Source organism: Manis javanica, chromosome 3 (assembly GCF_040802235.1).
Source record: "Manis javanica isolate MJ-LG chromosome 3, MJ_LKY, whole genome shotgun sequence".
Lineage (NCBI taxonomy): Eukaryota > Metazoa > Chordata > Mammalia > Pholidota > Manidae > Manis > Manis javanica.
In genome coordinates, this window is record NC_133158.1 from 176,932,922 (window position 1) to 176,957,000 (window position 24,079).

General features: G+C 40.1%; 1 protein-coding gene across 6 annotated transcripts in view; it reads right to left on the reverse strand.

Moving 5' to 3' along the window:
• Window positions 1–24,079, reverse strand: part of TCAIM (T cell activation inhibitor, mitochondrial) — an 81,660-nt gene that overhangs the window by 40,865 nt on the left and 16,716 nt on the right. For 5 of the 6 annotated variants that reach the window (XM_036996261.2, XM_017680648.3, XM_017680666.3 and 2 more), the window contains one exon: window positions 3,734–3,815. The exons of the other annotated variant lie outside the window; for it this stretch is intronic. In XM_036996261.2, the coding sequence (XP_036852156.2) occupies window positions 3,734–3,762 (29 nt within the window). In that variant the 5' untranslated portion in view covers window positions 3,763–3,815. The remainder of the gene's footprint in view (window positions 1–3,733; window positions 3,816–24,079) is intronic. 6 annotated transcript variants of the gene reach the window in all.

The window sequence follows — 24,079 nt, forward strand, 5'->3', positions numbered from 1 at the left end:
TATGTCCAATTTGTGGGAAGCATTTCCATGATTTCTATTTCTGAATGTTATACTATACTTTTTCCATTCTGTAATGGAAGAAAGCTCTTCACAGCTATATGTCATGCACATTTTTGTCTCACACATTAGCTGTACTCTTTTGAAAGGTTTTATATTTTTTAAATGGTAGGATTATTGAATCATTTATGGAAATATTTTTAACAATCTGGAAGCACTAACATATTTTCAGATTGCATTTTGTTTTTTCACATCTTTGAACCTTTTCCTCATCAATATCGGCCATGCATTAAGGATCATAACAGGAGTTTGAACAACAAAAGAAACAATAAGCAGGTCTGAAGGCCTCACTATGAGCAGCATAAGTAAAAGTCAGTGATAATTGTTTACTCCCCATTGGAGCTTCAGTTCTCATTTCCAAATGTCTGATAACACTTAGCTAGGCTGCCAGCCTCTCAAATTTTACATTTCTAAAAACAGGAGTAGAAGTTATTATTTCCCTTCTAAACTCAGCCTGGATAAAGAATGCAAGAAAGCAGACAGTTCAATCCAGGTTTGCCTTCCTTATTTCTGTCATTGTGGCACCACTTTTATCAATGTTGCCAAAGCACAAAACCTCAGATTCAGCACTGCCCAAACTGGCTTACCATCCCCACCTCATTTTCAGTTAGCCTTCAAATATGTTGTTCCTTTTCACTTTCCAGTGTCCCTTGAAATCATTCTTTCTTTCCATTTCCTCTGTTACCAATTATCACTACAAAATTGGACTGCATGGCCTCATAATCAGGCTACTTTTCAGTCTCTTTCCCCAATGCACAGTGGGAATCTTCCTATCACTGTATTCCCTACTAAAACACCTCCTGATGGTGTTTCATCTGCAGAGTAAAATCCTCTCCATCTGGTATTTCAAGTCCTCTATAATAATTTCCAATCCATTTTTCCCACTTGATTGCCAACCACTCCTTTTAGACATCGTCAGCTCCAGCCCCCATGATCCCCCTCATTCTTCCTTTTCTTCTTCTTCATTTCTAAGCACTCACACTCCTTGCCTGCCCCGACTTCTACCTACCCAGGATGTACTCACTCACTTAACAATTACTGCATATGAGTCAGGAGGCAATGTACCCATTTCCCCAAGAACCTTCTCTTTGTACCCTAATTAAGAATAGTCTTAGCCCTTCTAAATGCTAAAAAAAGAAACTATGTGCCGCACACATTTGGAACCTAGCACCATGATTTATAAACGACTGTGTTTTCATTTGTTCTTCTCTCCTGCCACCTACCCACCTCCTCACCTATCACTGCACACGTGAGGGCAGTAAACATGTTGTACATGTATTTATTGTTCTGGTTATGTTAGTTTGGATCTGCTGAAAAGCAGAGTCTAAGACAGGATTGGATGTGCAAGAGGATTATTGGGAAGGGAGGAGAAGTAGGGAGAGCTTTCAGAGCACGGTTTAGGTGTGACACCTGTGGGTAGGGAAGGCTAGGAAGCCTTGGACTGCAGAACAGTTTCAAGAAGGGGTCCCGTATGACCATGGGGAGTCCTGAGGCCAAATGCCCCCATTGGAGGAAGCCTGTGTCCTGGTGGAACGAGCCTTAGTATCCTGGCTCTCCTTGGTTGCTGACGACAGCCAAGGGAAGTGTGGCCTCAGGGCAAATACAGTGGTGGACCCAGAGGGGCAGGAGAGTCCAGTGGGTATCTCATGGCTGTCACACTACAGGGATTATTGTTAATGTACATTAAATAAATGTATAGTAGGTATTCAGTGAAAAAAAGATCCTAATCGAATCAAGAAAACTAAACTGAAAACAGTATGGTGTTGCTTTAAATTAAGCAAACTCAGCACAGGAAAACCTGTATTTATAAAAAGATGTTAGGGAAGGATTAGATTTTTGAAAAAGGAATCCCTAGGACGGGTTAGCAAACTTTGTCTATAAAGGATCATATAGTAAATATGTTAGGCTTTGTAGTCCATATGGTCTGTGTTGCAACTACTCAACTTTGCTCCATTTAAGATGTCTTTCTCTATAGGGCTTCTGATCTGTATTTTAATTACCCTATATGTCTATAACATACCAATTAAATTTCTAAATAGCAGGAAAGCAACCACGGGCAATAAGCACATGAATGAGTGTGGCTGAGGTCAAACGTGTATTTATATAAACAAGCACTAGAGGATTTCTTTAAATTATAAATATCTCAGGGACATTTAAAACACATGTACAGTTTACTTCTAATTTTTATAGAACACAGACTACTGTGTAAAATGAGAAATTTGTCAAGTAATTTAGATTTTCCCCAAAAATATTATCCTACTAATAAGAGCAATATTGCTTTAAATGAAATCAAACATACAACTATTGGCAACACTTCGGGGGATATAGGAGATTCACAGCCTGAAGTAACAGAATTAACAATGTCACTGCTAGTACCTGCTTAGAAAAATATGACTTGATTTCTAATTAACAACAAAAGATTTTGCACTGCAATTACTCTCGAGCAGTGTTTTTCATGATTCATGGTGTGTGAAATCAAATTACTGGGCCAAAACCAACATTAAAAAAAAAGAGACACAGAAAATATAACTTGTTTGGCAAAGGCAACTACTGTTACGAAACTTTCATTTCATGGGTCATGATCAAAATACAGTGTTCTGCAGGCTAAGGCCAAACAAGCCGGAGGAGCTCGGCTCCTCCGCGGCCGGACTGCAGGGCCTGGGACCGCACGGCCCGGGGCTCGTCCCTGCCGTTCCCGCGGGCTCTCCTTGGGTCGGGGCGCGAGCACGCAGCGCCTTTGCCCGCGCCTGGACGTCATCGCCGCACTGTGCACCTCCGCACAGGAACGCCTCTGGACGCTGCATCGATTAAGTTTCTCTGCTTCTCTCTCTTTTTAAATAGCTGTGTCATGAATTCAGTCAGAGAAAACCCGCCCTTTGATAATCCTTGTCATATACTGAGTTGGTGGAAAGAGGCTGTTTCCCCTAGAGAACTCCCTTAAAACAGTGACCATTTACTGAAATAAACATGCACAGCATAGTTATTTAAAGGTACTAATCATTGCCAAATAGGTTTTAGAAATCTAAAACTTCACATATCATTTTTATGTAACGGGTCAAGTTGTATTTTAGTTACACAGTTCGAGCCCAACATTTTATTTCCCTTTTCCCCCTTTCCCTGGCTACCAAGAAGCCAGGACTGAAACTGATGCTGGAGTGATTGTTTGACCAGTTCTACTTTTTAACAGGATGTCTTTCTCTATAGGGCTTCTGATCTGTATTTCAATTACCCTATATGTTTGTTATAACATACCAATTAAATTTCTATGAACTCATTAAATCCTTTCTTGAAGTAGAAAGGATTAAGACTGTATATCATAAATAGCAAATATAGTACTTGAATGACCTTACTGTACAATTTAAACAAGGTGTTTCCCATATGATGGCAATAGACTTGAGGGTGACATGGCAAAAGCTGTGCTCAGGACAGACATACCTTTTTTCCTCTTAAACTTCTCACACTGAATTATTCTGAAAGTTGGTTTTCTTTTCATCTTCAGTCCTGAATGGACTTTTATGGGGCATGGATGTTCGTATGAATTTTCTTTTTTTGTTCCCGCCCTCATCATAATATAAAGTAACTTTAGAATTTGAAAAATGACAATAAATTAAAATTAGCCAAATGCATTAACAGATTTCCCCCCAATACTAATTACAGATTGGACCATGAAGCTTACCTCCTCACAGGTCTCAGGTGGCAAAACATTTCTGAATATACATGTATGTCAACTTCCAGGCATCCATTAAGCGCTTAAAAAGCTAAACAGACACCAGCAATGAACAAGTGGAATTTGAAATTAAAAACATTACTACTTACACAGCACCCCCCCAATGAAGCACTTAGTTATAAATCTAATAACATATGTAACAAAACCTGTATGAGGAAAACTACAAAACTCTGATGAAAAAAATTAAGAGTTAAATACATGGAGAGATATTCCATGTTCGTGGATAGGAAGACTCAATATTGTCAGGATGTCAGTTCTTTCCGATTTGATCTACAGATTCAATGAAACCCCAATCAAAATTCCAGTAAGTTGTTTTATGGTATTGACAAACTCTTTCCGAAGTTTATATGGAGAGGCTATATAAGAAGAGTAAAGTTGGAGGACTGACACTACTTGACTTGAAGACTTACTGTTAAACTACAATCAAGACAGTACGGTATTGGTGAAAAAATAGATAATCAGTTCAATGGAACAGAACAGACAGCCCCGAAATAGACCCCCATAAATATAGTCAGTTGATCCTTGAAGAGGAGCAAATGCAATACAATGGAACAAAGATAATCTTCATAACAATGATGCTAGAACAACTAGACATCCATATGCAAATTAATTTTGTCTCAGACCTTACACCCTTCACAAAAATTAACTCAAAATATATGACAGACCTAAATGTAAAACACAAAACTCTTAACAAAGCTTCTAGCAGACAATGCAGGTGAAAACTTAGATGACCTGTTGATGGTTATGTTAGTGACTTTTTAATACAACAGCAAAACTTCAAACCATGAAAGACATAATTATAAGCTGAACTTTATTGAAATTAAAATACTATGCTCTGTGAAAGACTATGTAGAGAGAATAAGAAGACAAGCCACAGATTGGAGAAAATATTTGTAAAAGATATACATACCTGAAAAAGGAGTTTTACCAAAATACACACAAAAATTTTTTTAAAACTCAACAATAAGAAAACAAACAACCTGATTAGAAAATGGGCCAAGCAACCTGCTGCACTAATAGACAGTGACTGCCTTGGGGTATAGGTGGGGACTTGATAATATGGGTAAATGTAGTAACCACATTGTTTTTTCATGTGAAACCTTCATAAGAGTGTATATCAAACATATCTTAATAAAAAACTAAAATATTAAAATTAAAATAAAAAAAAAAGAAAATGGGCCAAAGACCTGAACAGACACCTCATGAAAATGTCCTTCAACAGGTGAAAGGATACATAAACCATAGTATGTCCAGACAATGGAATATTATTCAGTACTAAAAAGATATGAGGGGGGGGGATCACGGGAAGAAGGCGGTGTGAGTAGTTCAGAGGAAATCTCCTCCCCAAAACATATATATTTATGAAAATACAATAAATACAACTATTCCTAAAAGAGACACCAGTGGCTGCAGTACAACAGCCAGGATACATCTACATCTGTGAGAACTCAACATCACACGGAGGGGGTAAGATACAAGCCGCAGCCAGGCGGGACCCAAATGCTCCCCCACCCAAGAACCCGGCGGGAAGAAAGGAGTCGGAACAGGGAGTGAAAGCCCAGGACTGCTAAACAACCAGCTCTAGAAATCTGCACCTGAAACGCAGACACAAGGTGCACGGGGGGCTGAATATTAGAGAAACGGAAAAGCAAAACCTGTGGGCAGGTCCCCGCAACAGACACCCCGAGATAAAAGAAAAGCGAGTGCTTTCTGCAAGCCTTAAAGAGACAGGTACCCCATAGCGGGATGAAGTTGTCCCAGCAGCTGGGAATACTGGGGAAACTTGGGTGCCCTAGACCCCAGGGAGGCGGTGCAGCTCTGAAGCCCCTCACGACACTGGGCAGCCTGCCACTTGTTCCTACAACTGGCACGGACCCCAACACACCGGCCCAGCAGCGGGAGAGTGCAGCGCGCACCGCGGACGGCAGCACTGGAAGGGACCGAGAGCAGATCCGTGCACTGCAGGAGAGGCTTGTGCTAGCCCAGAGTGGCGCGACCGAACAGCCCAGGCATGGCTTGTGTGCACCGGCAGCAGTGAAGCCAGAGGAGCCCAGTAGAAGCCTGTGCGGAAGAGCCCAGTGAGCACCTGCAGCGGAGCCAGATGGAGCAGGCACGCTCCCAGCAGCTGACCGTAATCCCAGCCCAATGCACAGCCACTCGGGCCATACCCAAAGGCCGCTGCTGCAACACAGCTGCCTGGCACGGTCGCCGCTAGCATGGAGGAGTGCACCTGTGTGCCTGCCAGTTCCTGCAGGGCTCCGCGCTGCTCTGACGGACACCCAGCCCACAGCAGCTTAGGGGACCAACCCGGTGGCTGCTCCAGGAGTGCGGGTAACTGTCACAGGCAGCGGAGAAGGGCAAGGCATCCAGCAAGCAGGAAAGGTCTTTCTTCTCCCAGCTGACACACTCGTAACCTGCCTGCAGCCACTGCTATCACCATGAAAAGTCAAAATAATCCGGTCCAGTCCAAGATAGTTACACCTGAGAAAGGATCTGCAGAGGCAGACCTAACCAGTCTCCCTGGAAAAGAATTCAAAATAAAAATCATTAACATGCTGACAGAGCTGCAGAGAAATATGCAAGAGATAAGGGATGAAGTCCGGAGGGAGATAACAGACGTCGGGAAGGAGATTACAGAAGTGAAACAGACTCTGGAAGGATTTATAAGCAGAATGGATAAGATGCAAGAAGCCATTGATGGAATAGAAACCGGAGAAAAGGAACACATAGAAGCTGATGCACAGAGAGATAAAAGGATCTCCAGGAATGAAGCAATATTAAGAGAACTGTGTGACCAATCCAAAAGGAACAATATCCGCATTATAGGGGTACAGAGGAAGAAGAGAGAATAAGGGATAGAAAGTGTCTTTGAAGAAATAATGGCTGAGAACTTTCCCAAACTGGGAGAGGAAATAGTTGTTCAGACTACGGAGGCACACAGAACTCCCGAGAGACGGGATCCAAAGAGGACAACACCAAGACACATAATAATTAAAATGGCAAAGATCAAGGACAAGGACAGAGTAATAAAGGCAGCCAGAGAGAGAAAAAAGGTCACCTACAAAGGAAAACTCATCAGGCTATCAGCAGACTTCTCAACAGAAATCTTACAGACCAGAAGAGAATGGCACAATATATTTAATGCAATGAAACAGAAGGGCCTTGAACCAAGGATACTGTATCCAACACGATTATCATGTAAATATGAAGGAGGGATTAAACAATTCCCAAACAAAAGTTGAGGGAATTTGCCTCCCACAAACCACCTCTACAGGGTATCTTAGAGGGACTGCTCTAGATGGGAGCACGGCTAAAAAGAGCACAGAACAAAACACCCAACAAATGAAGAATGGAGGAGGAGGAAAAAAGGGAAAGAAATAATCATCAGACTGTGTTTATAACAGCACAATAAGTGACTGAGTTCAGACAGTAAGGCTGTAAACAAGCTAACCTTGAACCTTTGGTAACCACAAATCTAAAGCCTGCAATGGCAATGAGTATATATCTTTCAATAATCACCCTAAATGTAAATGGACTGAATGCACCAATCAAAAGACACAGAGTAATAGAATGGATAAAAAAGCAAAACCTGTTCATATGCTGCTTACAAGAGACTCACCTCAAACCCAAACACATGCACAGATTAAAAGTCAAGGGATGGAGAAAGATATTTCAAGCAAAAAACAGAGAGAAAAAAGCAGGTGTTGCAATACTAGTATCAGACAAAATAGACTTCAAAATGAAGAAAGTTACAAGAGATAAAGAAGGACATTACATAATGATAAAGGGCTCAGTCCAACAAGAGGATATAACCATTATAAACATATATGCACCCAAAACAGGAGCACCAATATATGCGAAACAAATACTAACAGAATTAAAGGAGGAAATAGAATGCAATGCATTCATTTTGGGAGACTTTAACACACCACTCACTCCAAAGGACAGATCCACCAGACAGAAAATAAGTAAGGACACAAATGCACTGAACAACACCCTAGAACAGATGGACCTAATAGACATCTAAAGAACTCTACATACAAAAGAAACAGTATACACATTCTTAAGTGCACATGGAACATTCTCCAGAATAGACCACATACTAGGCCACAAAAAGAACCTCAGTAAATTCCAAAAGATTGAAAACCTAGCAGCCAACTTTTCAGACCACAAAGGTATAAAATTAGAAATAAATTGTACAAAGAAAGCAAAAAGGCTCACAAACACATGGAGGCTTAACAACATGCTACTAAATAATCAATGGATCAATGGCCAAATTAAAATGGAGATACAGCAATATATGGAAACAAATGACAACAACAACACAAAGCCCCAACTTCTGTGGGATGCAGTGAAAGCAGTCTTAAGAGGAAAGTATATAGCAATCCAGGCATATTTAAAAAAGGAAGAACAATCCCAAATAAATGGTCTAATGTCACAATTATCAAAATTGGAAAAATAAGAACAAATGAGGCCTAAAGTCAGCAGGAGGGAGACATTAAAGATCAGAGAAGAAATAAATAAAATAGAGAAGAATAAAACAATAGAAAAAAATCAATGAAACTAAGAGCTGGTTCTTTGAGAGAATAAACAAAATAGATAAGCCACTACCCAGACTTATTAAGAGAAAAAGACAATCAACACACATCAACAGAATCAGAAAAGAGAAAGGAAAAATCAGGACGGACCCCACAGAAATACAAAGAATTATTAGAGAATACTATGAAAACCTATCCTATATGCTAACAAGCTGGAAAAACTAGGAGTAATGGACAATTTCCTAGAAAAATACAACCTTCCAAGACTGACCCAGAAAGAAACAGAAAATCTAAACAGACCAATTACCAGCAACGTAATTGAATCAGTAATCAAAAAACTACCCAAGAACAAAACCCCCAGGCTAGATGGATTTACCTCAGAATTTTATCAGACATACAGAGAAGACATAACACCCATAATCCTTAAAAGTTCTCCAAAAAATAGAAGAGGAGGGAATATTCCCAAATTTATTCTATGAAGCCAACATCACCCTAGTACCAAAACCAGGCAAAAACCCCACCAAAAAAGAAAATTACAGACCAATATACCTGATGAACATAGATGCAAAAATACTCAACAAAATATTAGCAAACCGAATTCAAAAATACATCAAGAGGATCATACACCATGACCAAGTGGGATTCATCCAAGGGATGCAAGGATGGTACAACATTAGAAAATCCATCAACATCATCCACCACATCAACAAAAAGGACAAAAACCACATGATCATCTCCATAGATGCTGAAAAAGCATTCAACAAAACTCAACATCCATTCATGATAAAAACTCTCAATAAAATGGGCATAGAGGACAAGTACAACATAATAAACGCCATATATGATAAACCCACAGCTAACATCATAGTGAACAGTGAGAGGCTAAAACCTTTTCCTCTGAAATTGGGAAAAAGACAGGGATGCCCACTCTCCCCATTGTTATTCAATGTGGTACTGGAGGTCCTAGCCACGGCAATTAGACAAAACAAAGAAATACAAGGAATCCAGATTGGTAAAGAAGAAGTCAAACTGTCACTATTTGCAGATGAAATGATGCTGTACATAAAAAGCCCTAAAGACTCCACTGCAAAACTAGTAGAACTAATATTGGAATTCAGCAAAGTTGCAGGATACAAAATTAACACACAGAAATCTGTAGCTTTCCTATACATTAATAATGAACAGGAAGAGAAATTAGGAAAACAATTCCATTCACAATAGCATCAAAAAGAATAAAATACGTAGGAATAAACCTAACCAAGTAAGTGAAAGACCTATACCCTAAAAACTACAAGACAGTCTTAAGAGAAATCGAAGAGGTCACTAACAAATGGAAACTCATCCCATGCTCCTGGCTAGGAAGAATTAATATCGTCAAAATGGCCATCCTGCCCAAAGCTATATACAGATTCAATGCAATCCCCATCAAGTTACCAACAGCATTCTTCAATGAACTGGGACAAATAGTTCAAAAATTCATATGGAACCATCAAAGACCCCGAATAGCCAAAGCAATCCTGAGAAAGAAGAATAAAGTGGGGGGGATCTCACTCCCCAACTTCAAGCTCTACTACAAAGCCACAGTAATGAAGACAATTTGGTACTGGCACAAGAAAAGAGCCACAGACCAGTGGAACAGAATAGAGACTCCAGACATTAACCCAAACATATATGGCCAATTAATATACAATAAAGGAGCCATGGACATACAATGGGGAAATGACAGTCTCTTCAACAGATGGTGCTGGCAAAGCTGGACACCTATATGTAAGAGAATGAAACTGGATCACTGTCTAACCCCATACAGAAAAGTAAACTCCAAATGGATCAGAGACCTGTATGTAAGTAATGAAACCATAAAACTCTTAGAATAAAACATAGGCAAAAATCTCTTGGACATAAACATGAGTGACTTCTTCATGAACATATCTCCCTGGGCAAGGGAAACAAAGCAAAAATGAAGAAGTGGGGGTATATCAAGGTAAAAAGCTTCTGTACAGGAAAGGACACCTTCAATAGAAAAGGTACCCTACAGCATGGGAGAACATATTCTTAAATGACAGATCCGATAAAGGATTGACATCCAAAATATATAAAGAGCTCACACACCTCAACAAACAAAAAGCAAATAACCCAATTTAAAATATAGCTGAATAGACAGTTCTCTAAAGAAGAAATCCAGATAGCCGACAGGCACATGAAAAGATGCTCCACATTGCTAATCATCAGAGAAATGCAAATTAAGACCACAATGAGATATCACCTCACAACAGTAAGGATTGCCATCATCGAAAAGCCAAACAACAACAGATGTTGGTGAGGTTGTGGAGAAAGGGGAACCCTCCTACACTGTTGGTGGGAATGTAAACTAGTTCAACCATTGTGGAAAGCAGTATGGAGGTTCCTCAGAATGCTCAAAACAGAAATACCATTTGACCCAGGTATTCCACTTTTAGGAATTCACCCTATGAACGCAGCTTTCCAGTTTGAAAAAGACAGATGCACCCCTATGTTTATTGCTGCACTATTTACAATAGCCAAGAAATGGAAGTAACCTAAATGTCCATCAGTAGATGAATGGATAAAGAAGTGGTAGATATACACAATGGAATATTACGCAGCCATAAGAAAAAAACAGATCCTGCCATTCGCAACAACATGGATGGAGGTAGAGAGTATTATGCTCAGTGAAATAAGCCAGGCGGAGAAGGACAAGTACCAAATGATTTCACTCATATGTGGAGTATAAGAACAAAGGAAAACTGAAGGAACAAAACAGCAGCAGAATCACAGAACCCAAGAATGGACTAACAGTTACGAAAGGGAAAGGGACTGGGGACGATGGTTGGGAAGGGAGGGATAAGGGCGGGGAAAAAGAAAGAGGGCATTATGATTAGCATGTATAGTGCGTGGGGGGCACAGGGAGGGCTGTGCAACACAGGGAAGACAAGTAGTGATTTTACAGCATTTTAGTACGTGATGGACGGTGACTGTGAAGGGGTATGTCGGGGGGGACTTGGTGAAGGGGGGATCCTAGTAAACATAATGTTCTTCATGTAATTGTAGATTAATGATACCAAAAGAAAAAAAAAAAGAACCTTGTAAAATTAAAAAAAAAAAAAAAAAAGAAATGAGCTGTCAAGCTGTGAAAAGACAGGCAGAAAACTTCCAAGGAGTCATAATTAAAACAGTATGGTACTGGCATAAACACAGATGCATGAAACAAATCAATTTGCTTTTAGTTTGTAGTCCCACTTATTTTTGGTTTTGGTGTCAGATTAAAAAAAGCATTGTCAAGACCTGTGAAGGAGCTTACTGCTAAGTCTTCTAGGAGTTTTATGATTTCAGTTCTTATGTTCAAGTCTTTAATCTAGTTTGATTTAATTTTTGTGTATGGTATAAGTCAGTGATCCAGTTTAATTCTTTTGCATGTGGCTGTCCAATTTTCCCAACACCATTTATAGCAGAGACTGCTCTTTCCTGATGGTATAGTCCTGGACTCTTTGTCATAAATTATTTGGCTATATATGCCTGGGCTTATTTCTGGACTGTCTATTCTGTTCTATTGAACATTGTGCAATTTGTGATGTACTGAATTCTCACCAAACTTCATCTTGAAGTAACCAGAATAACCTAGATTTAGTTAAGATAACACAGATAGAAGGCTAAAACTTGGAAAGAACAGATCACACGCAGGAGATTATATATATATATATTCCTATATATATATATATCCAATCTGTAACTGGCTATCTCTAGGTAGTAGGAAATTAAGTACTTTAATTTTTTTCTTCCCTTCTATAAGAACATGTAACACATGTTAAAAATAAAAAAAAATCAATGCTTTTAGCACGCATAGCAAATGAAGAAAATGAGCATAGCAGGAGTGAGTGTTGTTTATTCATGATTTAAGACAGGCCCCTACCCCTGGGATATCTATCCAAGACAATACTGGACTGTGATCCCAATCTAGCTTTCTACACGCATTGAAAAAAATGAAAAAATACAGTTTCATATTTACTAGTAAGAAAATTTATGCCATTTAACTGCAAAAATAAATGAACTAAAACTGTGGGTAAGAAATGGGCAATGAGATTTGAGAGACATATGATCATCCAAAAACAGGCATGGGGAACAGTTGAAGTAATAACACGCAGCCATTATTTGGCATAAAATGATCCCAAAAGCAGCCTTGAAAACTACTGTTACTGAGCAGTACAAAAGTACCCAGGCCTACTGTGGCAACAAGTGCAACCTGTTTTTTTTTTTAATACAAACAACACATTTATTTAGAAAAATTAACTGAAAATGCTATTTGGTACATTTTCCCATGAAGCATAGATAAATGGCTATAAAAAACTGTTAATGTCAAATACAAATTACAAATGATTTTTAATTAAGAGAACAAATAGATATCTGACACAAATGTTTAGTGTATATAGTTCACTGTATTCGACTTCTTGGCTACTGTGATATAAAAAGATCTTCACTAAAAAAACTAGATCCCTTTTTCATTCATTTGACCACACGGATGCTGTTTCATCATTATTCTGTAGTTGTTTATTAATCTGAAACAAGTTCACTTTTTACTAGATAACTGATCTTTTATAGGAGAATGAGAAACCGACATTTGGAGATTTTTAAATGTTTGCTTTTTGGACTCTTCAAAGAAACTTCTTCTTGTGGTCTCAAAACTCCTGGGACCATCTGTGCAAATAACAGCACACATCATTACCCTGAATGGAAGTGACAGTGCAAATATCAAAGTGAATTGAGAAATAATCAGTGAGAACTGACCTACCCCCTCTCTCCACCAATATGCGGTGAAGGACTGAGTGCAGAAACTTTTCAAGCAATTGACAACAATGATGTTATTCCATTATGGCTTTCAGGGTGTACATGAGCTGGCAAACATCCTCTCTGCAAACAGCAAGATTGTGTCCTAGTGCTGTGCATTGCTGCGATGCTCCTCTGTTGTTTTCTTCTTGTCTACATATTTTGAGATGCTGAGTAATTCTGGCTAGAGATACCTCTCTCTCTATACTTTCACCTTCTTAAAAGATATATCAACTTATAATTTACTAGCTTACTAGCTGAATATACATTTTCTGGGAATTATATCTGAGAATATTTATTTCCATGGTTGAAATAAGATGGGTTTGGTTTGGTTTTGGTTATTTTGGGATTGCTTGTTCAGTCCTACTTGTCATCTATTTTTTTTTTAAATCTCCTTGGTAATTTTTGAGTAAAGAGATTTAAGGCTGTGGTTTGTTTGTCCCCAGGGCACTGCTCATGGCTGTCAGACTAGAGGCAGATGATTTTATGCAGAACATAACAGTCATTATTTGTGCTCCAAAGTTGAGGGATTTGCTTCTCTGTGATGGACGGGTTCCTTGCTACTTCTAAATTAGATCTGGCCTCAAGAAGTCATAATGATGAATCTGAAGTGAGAGAAATGAGCTGACATGCCTCCAAATAAAGATATTCCATCCAACCTGAAGGAGCTTCTCCAGCCCCTCCAGAAGAAAGTCTCCAGGCCTGTCTTGTTTGCTTTTTCATCCTCAGCGGCTGGAATTGCTGCTCTGGTTTCAATTGTTGTCACAGCTTCAGTAAGATTCTATTTGACTTTCCATCCAATTTCTCTCTGTCTGCTCCTGCCTTTATCAAATCAACCCCAAGTGCAATCTATTTTAACTGTCTTCTGCAGCAATATCTGAGATGTTCATGAAATCAAAATGCCTTGAGCTGATGAACAATGTATGTGATCCAATGACGCGTTATACTCCACATTTCAAAAGCAAGACATCCAAACAAATGAAACACTGAAAAGAAACTGTTTTTACTAATTTGAAATAAAATAAATATTTTGAAGGAGTTAAAGCATGCTCAAAAGACAATTTAAAAATTGAAATCAATTTAGAAAAGACTAGTTACTTCAAAATTGATTCATCAAGAATTTTAGAGACAGGCAGCCAACTGATACTGTTCCAGTGTTTATATATCAAAACATTTATGAGTAAGGATAGGAAAAGAAGCTGATTTATCAAATAAATCAGATTAGGGGATAATTGCAAAAATTAGAAAATGTATCCTTAATGATTTTCAAACACAGAGCACAAAGTATGTTGTGCAGAGAATCATGTAGCATGTTTCAGAAATGTTTCCATCAAAAATAATCAGAGTGGGGGGACTAAAGATGGCAGCATGACAGGAGAGACAGAGGCTTCCTCCTAAAACTGGATACAATTAGAAAATTTAATTGGCAAAACGAATCCTGAGAGCAACAGCAAAGAGGATGGCATCAGACTGCACATATCTGGAGAAAAGAGCAGATCTCACTGAATGGGGAAACATACCAGAGCTGTGACTCTGCGGGACCTGAGCCCTTCCTCCACCCCAGCTTACTGGCGGGAGGAAGAGAAACAGAGCAGGGAGGGAGTGGAAGGCTTGGGACTGCTGAATACCTAGCTCTGGAGATCTGCTCTGGGAGCACAAACCTACATTTCATGGTGCTTTCATGAGACTTGCATGACTAACGGGTGGGAAAGTTAATACAGGCAGAGTTCCTGGGGAGACTGGGATTCTGGCCGCTTGTGGAAAGCAGGGATCCATATCTGGCTGTTCTGGGACAAAAACATACCAGCCCAATGGCTTAGGCAGTGGAGACAGGCACAGCAGCCAAGAGGTAGAAAACAGCTCTTTCCTCCCCCCAGGCATCAGTACCGATCCCCTGTGACCCCCAATATTGCTTCAGGGGCTGAGCAGCTCCAGAATAGAGCTTCTGGACACTAGAGGGCGCCATATACAAACATGAAACACCAAAGGAACCAGGTCCAGAGTAAAATTATTAAAACAATTCCTGAGAAAGATGTAAATGATATAGACCTCCTGACTCTTCCTGAAAGGGAGTTCAAAATAAAAATCACCAACATCCTAATGGAGCTACGGAAAGAGATCCAAGAACTCAGGAATGAATTCAGGTCAGAGATCCAATCATTGAAGAACACGATGAAGGGTATTAAAAGCAGGTTGGATACTCTGGAGGAGACAATAAATGAAATATAAACTAGAGAAGAGGAATACAAAGAAGCTGAGGCACAGAGAGAAAAAAGGATCTCTAAAAATGAAAGAATATTGAGAGCACTGTGTGACCAATCCAAGCAGAACAATATTCACATTATAGGGATACCAGAAGAAGAAGAAGAGAGAGAAAGGGATAGAAAGTGTCTTTGAGGAGGTAGTTGCTGAAAACTTCCCCACCTGGGGAAGGGGATAGTCTCTCAGGTCATGGAGATCCACAGATCTCCCAACACAAGGGACCCAAGGAAGACAACACCAAGACACATAGTAATTAAAATGGGAAAGATCAAGGATAAGGTCAGACTGTTAAAAGCAGCCAGAGGCATAAATAAGATCACATACAAAGAAGAGCCCATCAGGCTAACATCAGACTTCTCAGCAGAAATCTTACAGGCCAGAAGGGAGTGGCACGATGTATTTAATGCCATGAAGCAGAAGGGCCTGGAACCAAGATTACTTTATACAGCAAGATTATCATTTAAATTTGAAGGAGGGATTAAATGATTTCCAGATAAGCAAAAGCTGAGAGAGTTTACCTCCCACAAACCATCTCTGCAGTCTATTTTGGAGGGACTGCTATAGATGGAAGTGTTCCTAGGGTTGGATAGCTGTCACCAGAGGTAGTAAAATCATGATAGGGAGGGTGGAGCAGCTGATTGCGAGGCAAGTGCAAAATTAAATTGACTATCCCCAAAGTCAATCAAGGGATGGACAAAAAGTACAGAATTTGTTACCTAATATATAAAGAATGAAGGAGGAAGAAAAAGGAGAAATAGAAAAGAACCTTTAGATTGTGTTTGTAACAGCATACTAAGTGAGTTAAGTCTTAGATAGTAAGGAAAGTAACCTGGAACCTTTGGTAACCACAAATCTAAAGCCTGGGATGGCAATAAGTACATACCTATTGCTAATCACCCTAAATGTAAATGGACTGAATGCACCAATAAAAAGACAAAGAGTCACTGAATGGATAAAAAAAAAAAGACCCATCTATATGCTGCTTACAAGAGACTCACCTCAAACCCAAAGACATGCACAGACTAAAAGTCAAGGGATGGAAAAAAGATATTTCATCCAAACAATAGGGAGAAAAAAGCAGGTGTTGCAGTACTAGTATCAGACAAAATGGACTTCAAAACAAAGAAACAAGAGATAAAGGACATTACATAATGATAAAGGGCTCAGTCCAACAAGAGGATATAACCATTATAAATATTTATGCACCCAACACAGGAGCACCAGCATATGTGAAACAAATACTAACAGAACTAAAGGAGTAAATAGAGTGCAATGCATTCATTTTAGGAGACTTCAACACACCATTCACTCAAAAGGACAGATCCACCAGACAGAAAATAAGTAAGAACACAGAGGCACTGAACAACACACTAGAACAGATGAAGCTAATAGACATCTATAGAACTCTACACCCAAAAGCAACAGGATACACATTCTTCTCAAGTTCACATGGAACATACTCCAGAAGAGACCACAAACTAGGCCACAAAAAGAGCCTCAGTAAATTCCAAAAGATTGAAATTCTACCAACCAACTTTTCATACCACAAAGGTATAAAACTAGAAATAAATTGTACCAAGAAAGCAAAAAGGCACACAAACACATGGAGGCTTAACAACATGCTCCTAAATGATCAATGGATCAATGACCAAATCAAAGTATAGATCCAGCAATATATGGAAACAAATGACAACAACACAAAGCCCCAACTTCTGTGGGTGCAGCGAAAGCAGTCTTAAGAGGGAAGTACATAGTAATCCAAGCATATTTAAAGAAGGAAGAACAATCCCAAATGAATAGTCTAATGTCACAATTATTGAAATTGGAAAAATAAGAACAAATGAGGCCTAAAGTCAGCAGGAGGGAGACATTAAAGATCAGAGAAGAAATAAATAAAATAGAGAAGAATAAAATAGAAAAAATCAATGAAACCAAAAGCTGGTTCTTTGAAAAAATGAACAAAATAGATAAGCCTCTAGCCATACTGAATAAGAGAAAAAGAGAATCAACACACATCAATGGAATCAGAAATGAGAAAGAAAAACACCACAGTAGTACAAAGAATTATTAGAGAATACTATGAAAACCTATATGCTAACAAGCTGGAAAACTTAGAAGAAATGGACAACTTCCTAGAAAAATACAACCTTCCAAGACAGACCAAGGAAGAAATATAAAATCTAAATAAACCAATTACCAGCAAAGAAATTGAAGCAGTAATAAAAAAACTACCCAGGAACAAAAATCCCCGACAAGATGGATTTACCTTGGAATTTTATCAGACATACCAAGAAGACATAATAACCGTTCTCCTTAAAGTTTTCCAGAAAATAGAAGAGGAGGGAATACTCCCAAAATCATTCTATGAAGCCAACATCACCCTAATACCAAAACCAGGCAAAAATAGAAAAAAATCAATGAAACCAAGAGTAGGTTCTTTGAGTAAATAAGACTCTAGCCAGATTTATTATGAGAAAAAGAGAATCAACACACATCAACAGAATCAGAAACGAGAAAGGAAACATCACGATGGACCCAACAGAAATACAAATTATTAGAGACTACTATGAAAACCGATATACTAAGAAGCTGAAAAACCTAGAAGAAATGGACAACTTCCTAGAAAAATACAACCTTCCAAGACTGACCAAGGAAGAAACACAAAATCTAAACAAACCAATTACCAGCAAAGAAACTGAAACAGTAATCAAAAACTACCCAAGAGCAAAACCTCCGGGTCAGATGGAGTTACCTCAGAATTTTATCAGACATACAGAGAAGACATTACACCCATTCTCCTTAAAGTTTTCCAAAAAATAGAAGAGGAGGGAATACTCCCAAATTCATTCTATGAAGCCAACATCACCCTAATACCAAAACCAGGCAAAGACCCCACCAAAAAAGAAAATTACAGAACAATATCCCTGATGAATGTAGATGCAAAAATACTCAATAAAATATTAGCAAACCGAATTCAAAAATATATCAAAAGGATTATACACCACGACCAAGTGGGATTCATCCCAGGGATGCAAGGATGGTAAAACATTCGAAAATCAATCAACATCATCCACCATATGAACAAAAAGAAAGACAAAAACCACATGATCATCTCCATAGATGCTGAAAAAGCATTTGACAAAATTCAACATCCATTCATGATAAAAACTCTCAGCAAAATGGGTGTAGAGGGCAAGTACCTCAACATAATAAAGGCCATATATGATAAACCCACAGCCAACATCATAGTGAACAGGAAGAAGCTGGAAGCTTTTCCTCTGAGATCTGGAACAAGACAGGGATGCCCACTCTCCCCTCTGTTATTTAACGTAGTACTGGACATCCATGGCAATTAGACAAAACAAAGAAATACAAGGTATCCAGATTGGTAAAGAAGAAGTTAAACTGTCACTACTTGCAGATGACATGATATTGTACATAAAAAACCCTAAAGACTCCACTCCAAAACTACTAGAGCTGATATTGGAATACAGCAAAGTTGCAGGATACAAAATTAACACACAGAAATCTGTGGCTTTCCTATACACTAACAATGAGCCAACAGGAAGAGAAATCAGGAAAAGAATTCCATTCACAATTGCAACAAAAAGAATAAAATACCTAGGAATAAACCTAACCAAAGAAGTGAAAGACCTATACCCTAAAAACTATAAGACACTCAAGAGAAATTAAAGAGGACACTAAGAAATGGAAACTCATCCCATGCTCTTAGCTAGGAAGAATTAATATCGTCAAAATGGCCATCCTACCCAAAGCAATATAAAGATTTGATGCAATCCCTATCAAATTACCAAGAACATTCTTCAACGAACTGGAACCAATAGTTCAAAAATTCATATGGAAACACCAAAGACCCTGAATAGCCAAAGCAATCCTGAGAAAGAAGAATAAAGTGGGGGTGGGCGGATCTCACTGCCCAACTTCAAGTTCTACTAACAAAGCCATAGTAATCAAGACAGTTTGGTACTGGCACAAGAACAGAGCCACAGACCAGTGGAATAGATTAGAGACTCCAGACATTAACCCAAACATATATGGCCAATTAATATTTGATAAAGGAGGCATCGACATACAATGGGGAAATGACAGTCTCTTCAACAGAAGGTGCTGGCAAAACTGGACAGCTACATGTTAAGAGAATGAAACTGGATCGCTCGCTGTCTAACCCCATACACAAAAGTAAATTCAAAATGGAACAAAGACCTGAATGTAAGTCATGAAACCATAAAACTCTTAGAAAAAAACATAGGCAAAAATCTATCTGTTGGACATAAACATTAGCGACTTCTTCATGGACTTATCTCTGCGGGCAAGGAAAACAAAAGCAAAAATGAACAAGTGGGACTATATCAAGGTGAAAATCTTCTGTACGGCAAAGGACACCATCAATAGAACAAAAGGGTACCCTATAGTATGGGAGAATGTATTTGTAAATGACAGATCCGATAAAGGCTTGACATATAAAATATATAAAGAGCTCACACGCCTCAACAAACAGAAAGCAAATCATCCAATTAAAAAATGGGCAGAGGAGCTGAATAGACGGTTCTCCAAAGAAGAAATTCAGATGGCCAACAGACACATGAAAAGATGCTCCACATAGCTAGTTATCAGAGAAATGCAAATTAAAACCACAATGAGATATCATCTCACATCAGTAAGGATGGCCACAATCCAAAAGACAAACAACAACAAATGTTGGTGAGGTTGTGGAGAAAGGGGAACCCTCCTACACTGCTGGTGGGAATGTAAATTAGTTCAACCATTGTGGAAAGCAATATGGAGGTTCCTCAAAATGCTCAAAATAGACTTACCATTTGACCCAGGAATTCCACTTCCAGGAATTTACCCTAAGGATGCAGCATTCCAGTTTGAGAAAGACAGATGCACCCCTATGTCTATCACAGCACTATTTACAATAGCCAAGAAATGGAAGAACCTAAGTGTCCATCAGTAGATGAATGGATAAAGAAGATGTGGTACATATACACAATGGAATATCATTCAGCCATAAGAAGAAAACAAATCCTACCATTCGCAACAACATGGATGGAGCTAGAGGGTATTATGCTCAGTGAAATAAGCCAAGCAGAGAAAGCCAAATACCAAATGAGTTCACTCATCTGTGGAGTACAAGAACAAAAGAAAAAGTGAAGGAACAAAACAGAAGCAGAATCACAGAACCCAAGAAGGGACCAACAGTTACCAAAGGGAAAGAGACTGGGGAGAATGGGAGGGTAGGAAGGGATAAGGGTGGGGAAAAAGAAAGGGGGTATTATGATTAGCATGTATAATGTGGGGGGTGGGGGAAAGGGGAGGGCTGTACAACACAGAGAAGACAAGTAGTGATTCTACAACATCTTACTATGCTGATGGAAAGTAATTGTAATGGGGTTTGTGGGGGGGGACTTGGGGTAGTGGAGAGCCTAGTAAGCATAATGTTCTTTATGTAATTGTAGATTAATGATAACAACAAAAAAAGTTATAAAAAAAAACAGTAAGGCTTCACATCCAGAAAGAAAAACTGTCACTAACTGTGCGACATGATCATGAGCTATTTAGTCAACCTGCCCCACACAGATTTTGATCAGTAAAGACATCTCATCTAGAAAAAATAAATAAATAAAAATAATCAGAGTAAAAAAATGCTTCTGTACTTAATGTACAGGTTTTCAGTTGTCCAGAAAAATTATTCACCTTTCATTTTGTAATCTTAAGGTTTAACTAAACTACTACTGAACAATGACTAATAAAGGACATTCATATTTGGAAGTAGGACAACAGGTTCTCCCACTGAAAATAAAAGTCTCAAATAGAAGTCTAAACATTAAAGCTTGTTTTCTAGATTTAGAGAGAACTTTTCATTAAAAAATTAGGCTACTATGCACTGAATTAGGTGTTTTCTGTCTGTTTTATTTGCAAATAGGCTGTTCCCTAAAAAGGTTCACACTGTACTAAGGAATAAGAATCTACGTCTGTGCTGTCTAGTGAGGTAGCTAATAGCCACATGTAGCTACAGAGCAGCTGAAATGAGCTGTGATGTATTTTAAGCATAATATCCACAGGATTTTAAGGATTCAGTGTAAAGAAAGAATATAAAGTATCTCATTAATACTTTGAAATGATAATTTATTAAAATTAATTTCACTCGTTTCTTGTTGCTTTTTTAAAAGCAAAACAGAACCTGATTTTAACTGTCTTTTGAAATTTACTGCTAGAAAACAGAAAACTATTATCTGTGGCTTATATTTCTATTGGACTGTGCTGATTTAAGCCAATACAAGGTGAAAATACTTTAAGTAGCATGACATGGTCAGAGCAGGCAGTATGCACAGTGGTTAGGGAAGGGAGGCTGGCATGTCTGAGATATGTGTTAAAAATCTTAATTCCAGGGAGGCGGAGCCAAGATGGTGGCGTGAGTAGAGCAGTGGAAATCTCCTCCCAAAAACACATAGAGCTATGAAAATATAACAAACAAAACTCTTCCTAAAATAGAGACCAGAGGACACAGGAAAACATCCAGACCACATCCACACATGCAAGAACCCAGCACCTTGCGAAGGGGGTAAGATACAAGCGCCGGCTCGGCGGGACCCGAGTGCCCCTCCCCCCGACTCCCGGCGGGTGGAAAGAAACAGGAGCGCTTTTTTTTTTTTTTTTTTTGGCGAGTGCTTTTTGGAAGCCTTAAAGGGACAGGGACCCCATTGCTAGGGAGGCAGGGCGGCGGGACCGGTGAGCGGTGCCTGGGACCGATGCCTGAGGACAAAGATCGCACGTTTTTCCCTACGGGACTGGTGGGCGGGTGCCTGAGACCGGGGCCTGAGGACAGAGGAAATCGCGCGTTTCCCCCCACCTTTTTTTTTTTTTCTCTTTTTGGCGAGTGTTTTTGGAAGCCTTAAAGGGACAGGGACCCCATTGCTAGGGAGGCAGGGCGGCGGGACCAGGGAGGGGGTGCCTGCGACCAGCGCCTGAGGACAAAGATTACCACGTGTTTTTCCCTACGGGACCGGTGGGCGGGTGCCTGAGACCGGTGCCTGAGGACGGAGGAAATCGCGCGCTTTACCCCCTTTTTTTTTTCTTTTTGGTGAGTGCTTTTTGGAAGCCTTAAAGGGACAGGGACCCAGGTGCTAGGGAGGCAGGGCGGCGGGACTGGTGAGCGGGTGCCTGGGACCGGTGCCTGAGGACAAAGACTATCCCGTGTTTTTTCCTGTGGGACCGGAGGGCGGGTGCATGAGACCAGCGCCTGAGGACGGAGGAAATCGCGCGTTTTCCCTTTTTTTTCTCTTTTTGGCGAATGCTTTTTGGAAGTCTTAAAGGGACAGGGACCCTGGTGCTAGGGAGGCAGAGCAGCAGGACCGGTGAGCAGGTGCCTGGGACTGGTGCCTGAGGACAAAGAATATCACGCGTTCTTCCCTGGGGGACCAGAGGGCGGGTGCCTGGGGTGGGTGCCTGAGACCGGTGCCTGAGGATGGAGGAAATCGCGCGTTTTTCCCCCTTTTTTTTCTCTTTTTGGCGAGTGCTTTTTGGAAGCCTTAAGGGGACAGGGACCCCGGTGCTAGGGAGGCAGAGCAGCCGGACCGGTGAGAGGGTGCCTGGGACCGGCGCCTGAAGACAAAGAATATCACGCATTTTTCCCTGCGGGACCAGTGGGAGGGTGCTTTCTGGAAGGCTTGAAGGGACAGGGACCCCGGTGCTAGGGAGGCAGGGCAGCAGGACCAGTGAGCGGGTGTCTGGGACAGACGACTGAGGAAAAAAAAAAAAATCGCATGTTTTCTCCTTTTTTTTTTTTTTTTCTGTTCCCTCTCTCATTGTTGCTGTTGTTGTTTTGGTTTGGAGAGTGCTTTTTGGAAGTCTTAAAGGGGCAGGACAGGACACTTAGACCAGAGGCAGGGAATCTGGGGATCTCTAGGCACTCTAACCCCCTGGGCAACAGGGAGCACAGAGGCCCCTTACGGAGAAAAATAGCCTCCCGGTCACTCCTCCAACGGGGCTCCACCACTTTGGAGGAGCGGCCCCAGCCAGGCCACGCCCAAAGCAACAGCGGAGATAAACCCCATAGCAACCGGGCAGGAAGCAGAAGCCCTGTCTGTGCACAGCTGACAAGCATAAGCCACTAGAGGTCACTATTCTTCCAGGAGAGGAAGGCCACAAAACAACAAGAAGGGAAGCTCTTCCAGCGGTCACTCGTACCAGGTCTGCAAACTATCTCTATCACCATGAAAAGGCAAAACTACAGGCAGACAAAGATCACAGAGACAGCACCTGAGAAGGAGACAGACTTAATCAGTCCTCCTGAAAAAGAATTCAAAATAAATATCATGAACATGCTGACAGAGATGGAGAGAAAAATGCAAGAGGAATGGGATGAGATGCAGATAAAAATGCAAGAGCAATGGGATGAAGTCCGGAGGGAGATCACAGATGTCAGGAAGGAGATCACCAAAGTGAAACAATCCCTGGAAGGATTTATAAGCAGAATGGATAAGATGCAAGAGGCCATTGAAGGAATAGAAGCCAGAGAGCAGGAACGTATAGAAGCTGACATAGAGAGAGATAAAAGGATCTCCAGGAATGAAACAACACTAAGAGAACTATGTGACCAAACCAAAAGGAATAATATTTGTATTATAGGGGTACC